This window comes from Ptychodera flava, chromosome 14 (genome assembly GCF_041260155.1).
Source record: "Ptychodera flava strain L36383 chromosome 14, AS_Pfla_20210202, whole genome shotgun sequence".
In the NCBI taxonomy this organism is placed as follows: Eukaryota; Metazoa; Hemichordata; class Enteropneusta; family Ptychoderidae; genus Ptychodera; species Ptychodera flava.
The window spans coordinates 12,515,159-12,522,320 of NC_091941.1; the positions used below are offsets into that span (position 1 = coordinate 12,515,159).

At 37.1% G+C, this 7,162-nt stretch overlaps 1 protein-coding gene across 2 annotated transcripts in view; it reads left to right on the forward strand.

The window, feature by feature from the left end:
- The window catches only part of LOC139149393 (striatin-3-like), a 39,925-nt gene extending 34,466 nt beyond the window's left edge, over positions 1-5,459 (forward strand). For both annotated transcript variants that reach the window (XM_070721125.1, XM_070721126.1), the window contains exon 17: positions 1,750-5,459. In XM_070721125.1, the coding sequence (XP_070577226.1) occupies positions 1,750-1,919 (170 nt within the window). In that variant the 3' untranslated portion in view covers positions 1,920-5,459. The remainder of the gene's footprint in view (positions 1-1,749) is intronic.
- Positions 5,460-7,162: the final 1,703 nt, after the last annotated feature.

Here is a 7,162-nt window from a genome sequence, read left to right on the forward strand (position 1 = left end):
CCAAGGAGATTGAAAGACAGAAAGATGGAGAAAGAGAGATGCTGAGACAAACCATGACAAAGACATAGAGAGTTAGTTTGCGTATTTGATCATCCAAATTCTTGTGTCCAAAATGAATACCAATGCCACCCTGAGTTTTCATTTTCCCAAAGATCGGTTGATGCCTGACTGTCGTGCCAGTAACCCTTACTCTGATTAATCCTTGTGAAGTTTAGACGTTTTATTGAACAGACTATTCCCAAGGCTACAGTAGGTGTTAATCCATTGTGGAAGGCTACAGCTTAACTTGATTAGAATTTGCTTTATGAATACACTGATAAGCTCTGTTGAATTTTTACAATTTTTGTCAGGTTTTTACCCACTTCTACTTCCCCAACATAGCCATTTCTTCAATTTATTTATCAATATTTCCCCAGTAACAGTTGCAATAGAATTATCCATGCACAGTGTGTAAAATTTGTCCCTGCATTTGGTTTGTATTCGTGATGCATTTTTTGTTACTGAGTCCAAAAGCGGGCAACATCCTTACCTTGAATTGCAGCCAAGTGGAAAATGAACTGGCTACACGCCTGCTGCATCCCCAGAATTCGGATCAGCCAAGTCAATGATTCTGATCTTGTCACGAATTTCACCAAGCCATACATTGACGTGACCCAAAGGTGAACAAACTTCACCTGTTGTATATTTCATAAGCCGGTGCAGTTAGTCATTGGCCTCAATGCCAGCCTGAGCAGGATCTGTCGGCTTATTCCACGGTGGAAATTGGATCAAACTCTCTATTGAGAGATTTTTCTCTGATTGAGACAGCAGCTTATGTTGAATCGAACAGCTCGCCGCTCCCAAGACTGAAAAGCCTTTTCAGAGGTTGATGTGTAATCTGTAGTCTTTTTCAAAATGGAAAGATCAGGCCAAGAGTGAAATAACATTTCATTTGTTAAAGTACTGACATACACACCCATCTCCTTAGAGTGCTGGGTATAAAAATTGATGGACTTATCCAGGTGGTTTTTCTTTTTTTTCAATGATCATATTTTGTGTAGAGGTCCCTAGAATATGTACTTATATTATTTTCATGGTTCAAGGAGAAATTTACCTTCTGTAACTCCAAGACTCCAAGCAAAATCTATTTTAAGTTTCAGATCTGTAATCCATCAATCATGATTGATTATTGCACCAACTGACATCGGTTTCCTTCGGTTTTCATCTCCATTCTAAACATTTGCCTCATCGCTCTGGGTAACCCTGATAAAACCCAAGGGATTTCCGCTACATGTCCATGCTTTATCGTACATGGCATCTTTTGAGCCGTGTTCTCCCATGGTATATCTTCATTTTTTACAACAATCCATCCTGATTACGTTGACTCTTTGGCCTGGCAAGCTCTCCTGTGCCTTGTTTTTATCTGATCCACCAGTCTTGTATTATTAGCAATTGCTTATACACTGAAGAGCAATAAAGGGTTATGTTTCTTGATACCATAAAGCACATTCATTTATTTAACAGTAACATGAAATATGGGATTTTCCCCTTAAAAATCTTGACAGGATTTTTTCCCCATGTATTACAACAAGTGCAAGCAGTCTCATGCTTTTGTTTATTTGCCCCTTCACCAGCTACCCAACCCTTCCAGCCCCTCAAAAGATTGGTCCAATCTGACTGATTTGAGCAACTCAAAGAAACGTAAAAGCTGTTGAATTTCTGAACTAACAGTCATCATGACGACTAATTCTTTTGTTTCTTTTCAACCAGGTCATGACTGCTCCATTCGGCTGTGGAACCTTGACAGTAAGACGTGTGTCCAGGAGATCACATCGCACCGCAAGAAGTTCGACGAGGCAATCTACGCAGTCGCGTTCCATCCATCAAAACCGTATATAGCGAGCGGAGGAGCAGACGCCTTGGCTAAAGTCTTTGTATGATAGTGTGTGAAAGACACACAAAGCAAAACAAAACAAAACAAAGCAAAAAAGCAGCAACCACCAAATATACGGATGGAAAACAAAACAACAAAGCTTGCAAATATTTGTGAGATGTACAGTAAAAAGTGGCATTGCTTGTACCGAGTCTTACCTGAGATCAAAGTGGCCCATAGTGGGAACATGAAGCATGTTTAAATGCTAAATATAATTTCCCTGCAAAAAACTAAATTGGTCCATGTGCTGTATGATAGCTGAAGATGCTACCCAGGCTCCCGATAGCTCATGTTTCAACTTCCTGTATGTTCATGTTTTGTATTGAGCAATACTGTAGAATTGCGTGAAATTTGTCAAATATGTCTAGCTGTAAATTTAGCCAGGAAAACCAAAAAATATGCCTCGTTTGACATAAAAATTCTTGAGTATGTTTCCTAAATGTTCCCTATCCTGGTTAATGTGAAGTATTTCTCATCTGTACAGTTTTCATCGTCTTGTTTCTCTTCAGTACCCGATGTTTCCATTTCACTCGTCTTTGTCTTGTTTTCCTCTGTGACATTATCCTCTGCTTCATTCTTTTTTTCTTCCTTCGTTCTCTTCCCTCCTCCCACATTTTTTAAAAATCTATGTAAATGTCAGCTGCTCAACCATCTCCATTGCTTGTGTTGTGACCTCTTACCTCTCCCCTCTCCATTGCTTCCCACCCTCTCCAAAACCCTCTCTCTGTGCCTACAAGGTATTGCAAGTGCCAGTTGGTAGGGTAGTTACAGTTCCATCTTTTTGTAGTATGCCACTTGAAGTATATGGCTGAGATATTAGAGATGAAATATTTTTGTTTAGTTTCCGCCAGCTTTAGCCTTTGCGGAGCCTTTGCATCATCTTATCAATCTTATCAATGTCCAAAATGAAAACATAAAAACAGAGAATCAGCCCACGGTTGGTGTAATTTTCTTCAGGTTGAATGATATTTCTCATATTTTGTTGTGTTTGACCTTATGTGTATATTACGGGACAGCAAGAGCTTACATTTGTTTGTTTGCTTTTATTTTCAGTGATCTTGTTTGTTTTTGTTTTTGTTTTCCCAGTCAAGGTCATCAGCCGTAGCTTGCAAGTAAAGTCCATATTTTGACTTAGTTTTTACACAGTTGCCAGACTACCTGCAATGTTATGTGCAGTATAAAAACAACAGAGCATTGTCACGTTCAGCACACTCTCCATGAAATATATTGTTTGTAAGCAGATCTTGCTAAACTGTTCTACTCCAGTAAGCTTTGTAACAAACCAGTATGGCTTCTCTCTTTTTTTTAGAAAACATAACAAACACCTTGCCATAAAACCGTTCACCTAAGTACAGTTTTTGTGTCAGTTTTACTTTTAGTGAGTTTTCTTTTCTCCTGATAATCTTCAGCTATTCAGTGTTACAAAAAGGCATGACTGTGCCTCTGCTGCTATGTAAAATTAAAGTTCCATTAGCTGTATCTTCTGGCGATTTTTCCGTTAGTTTTGATTGAAATGATCACTGGCTCATGTTGAAGAGTCTGTCAAATAACAGAGAATCGCATATTATTCGGAAACATTACGTGCCCGACAACTAAATAACATGTGATTTTACAAAGAAAATTTCAATTTTGTCCGGACAGAAATACAAACTCTGTTGACACGCGGATTCCAACGTAGGCATTCTTCTGCACCTGCGCCAGCCATTAACAGCAATTTAAAAATAAATATTCATTACTTATGCCCGGTACTTACGTCGTAGTCCATTGTCCGAACACGTTGCATGCCAGATGTCTGGCAATCCACGACGCAATGTTGTTTTGATCCCGCAATAAAGGTGAACTTGTACATCTGGCGTGATCGCGGCGTCACCATATCTGCGTTCTCCCCAGCACGCTGAGCATGCCAGACGTCAACAAACGAGCTCGGAAGGGCAACACGTTTGGACAAAAATTAGCAGTTTTATGTGGCTATAACATCATTAATCATGTTTGTTTCTTCGTAAAACAACATTTTGCAACAAATATGAGCCTCAAACATGGAATTTTCCCCGGTAAAAAATGGTCAAAAGTTACAAATAATGGCCCTTTAAGTATCAGTGAATAATTTCTTCAAGTAGTGAGAGAGATTTGTGTTTGTTTTTCTTTTTCCTTTCTTTTTCTGGTGTGATTTTACAAAATTTGTGAGAAAATGCTATCTGTACAGATTATCAATTAATGATATTTCTTTAAACAACTGATGGTGACCTCCTGTATAAAACAAAAAAATAACTTTTTTGTATAAGTTAGACCAAGACTTGTACAGGGGTGGTCTGATTAATGTCTAGACCCTCCATATGTAGTATTTATTATAAGTATCTAGATAGTTTTTGTTACTATTGAAATATTTGGGTATTTGTTTGTTAGTATAATTTTTGGGGGTCTTTGTGAAATGTGAGTAGGCCAGATCCCTATAAGTTTATGGAATATTTTTTTTCTTCTTTGTTGGAGAAAAAGAAGAAGCTCTGAATAATCATCGTCTCACCCTACTAGCAAATGTCAAAGTACAGTATTGTTTTAAATTTTAAGGGACGGGTTCATAATGATGCATAATACGTTATTTTTGTTTTTACAGTTAAATTTTTTCCCCCGTTTTCTATGCCTGCCATCTCTTTCCCATGATGCAGTGCAAGATAGGGTAGAAACAGACAGGGGTTGATAAAATCACTGCTTGTTGTGTCACATTGCCATGGTAACATATGTACAGTGTTGGTTGTCACGGTATCAGCTCAGATTGGGTAAAAAAAGGGGGGAGGTGGTTTGAAATATGAATTACTAGAATTATAAAGCAAAGGTCGGTTTGAATTTTTTTTTTAAGTCTCATAGAGTGATTATAAGTCGCATCTTTGCTCAATGTTATCTTTACACATCAAAATAGATGTCCAGTGACATCCTGTTTGTAGCCCTTGGCTGTCTTGCTTAGCTGTTTGTAACATTGAACTTGTAAAATAGGGGGAAATTGAAATGAATTTGGAATGGAACAAAGAAAATCATGAATTACTCCTTTGTTATTTAATTGCTTATTGCACACCGTGAAATCAATTAATTCCCTTGGCAATTAGAGACCATTTAGAAACCAAATCTTGATGTAATTCTGCAATTGTGTATTTTTTTTTCATTTTTTTTTTTCCTTGAAAATTTTTGCACTGTCTGTCAAGGGATTTTAGCTTGTGACTCAAAATCTATTTTGAAAAAAAAAATGAACTCTTAAATGTCTGAATGGCATAGTTTCAACTTGTACAGAAGGAAAAAAATGGTAAAAATATTACAAAAAAATAAACCCAGCCAACATAATTCAACCGAAGTTTGTAGAAATTTTGCCCTGTAATTGTACTGTTGTCTGGATGTTTCATCTCTGGATTTCTCGTTCGTATTTCTTGACCAGGGAATGTAACGTTTCTCTTTTTTGAAACTTGTGTCTTATGGGTTTAGGTGGCAATCAGATGGGCCAGCCCAACTCACTTGTTCAAAATATTTGATGATGCATCAATAAAAAACTGACTTCATGTAATCAACTGTGGTTCTGTTGTGTCTTTGTTAATTATCATATATGTGTGTGTGTATATATATATATATATAAAAATAATATATATATATATAATATATATATATATATATTATATATATTATTATATATATATATATATATATATATACATACATATCACATGTGTATCCTCCCATCATTTCATTCTGAATCTGCTGATTTCATACATTGCCAGTCCCTTCCCCGGGGCCAAATTTATAGGACAGCTAAATGTGCGTAGGTGAGGGTGTGTTCGTCGCAGTAGAGGACTACCAACATCGCATGCCGAGCAGCGGGAACATACAGGGGTACTGCAAATCCACTTCAGCGGAATGTGAGAAAAGTATGAACCTAAGGGCTTCACCGCAGTATATACGTCATATATGATGTCATCAGGTAGAAAACGAGGGTTAATGTTCGTCTCGCCGGGCAGATGAAACCAATCATATCTGACGTATGAAATTTTTATTTGAAAAAGAATGTATACTCAGGTTTACCAAAGTCCATTTTGATAGGCAGGTGTCGGCAGTTAGCCATCCACACTGTCGAGAGACCTTAATGGACATGGTTCTGAATGTACCCTGGGGACACCGTTTTACGGTAACGATTACACTCATTGGCGACGACGTTTATTTTCTGCCTCTCTAGATCTAAAAACAGAGAATGTAAATATCGATCGCGAAATTCACATGCTCCGTGATTTCGTTCCACGATGTTCATGTAGATAATTATGCATTAAACACGATCGGAACTAATTTGGGCGAACGGGATCTTTTAATTGTCCAATTTTTGTTAACAGTGTTAAGTGACCTATAGCTGAAAGTTGCAATTATACAAATTACCCATAAAACAAGTGAATTGCAAAAAAAGAAAAATAGATGAGCTGTAATTTTCTTATTAAACCAACATTACTACAATGTCAGATTTTCCAAAATTAGCTCCAATCGTATTATTATGAAATTTTAAAATAATATTACGTAAAACATGTATTTTAGAATCCACTGGGAAAATATTTTCCATATCTAGATTTATTCATTATATATGCAGTACGACAGATACATAATTACACTTACAGGAAAAATTGATGGGTCATTATAAGAATGGCTTTTCAACCAAAAATGAGAAAAAACTTCTATTCTTCAATATTATTGTTCATGTACATGTGTTCTGAGTTAGTCCTAAGCGGTCAGGGTTATAACAAGAGACGCAGATAGCAGTTTGACGAATTCCTGGCATGGATGATACAAAACTTTCACTGTATTCCTTTCATGTGAGCATCCGCCAACGGCATTTCTACCTTACAAATCACTGTTCTTCGTACCCTGCGTTTCGTCTCTCGTCAAAAACAGAAAAAAGTCAGGATTCTGATGGCAATTGAATCGAATGGTTACCGGCAGTAAGCTTAAAGTACTCTTTCGAATTGGATGTACGACATTCTACATGCATTTATCAGAGAAACTCAACAGACACGCCTGAAGCTCAAGCCATATTGCAGTTCTCTTTTCGGAGTTCGACATTTTCGAAAATGAGCGACATTGTTGAAAATGTCATCATCTTGCGCGTAGTGAAAAATGACTCAAGAAAGTTGCACGTTGAGGTAAATGCTGTTTGAATGTTGCCGAATGAGAATTCACCGATGCAGCTAAAATTGCCATATACCTATATCGGTAAAATCCACTATACTTTTA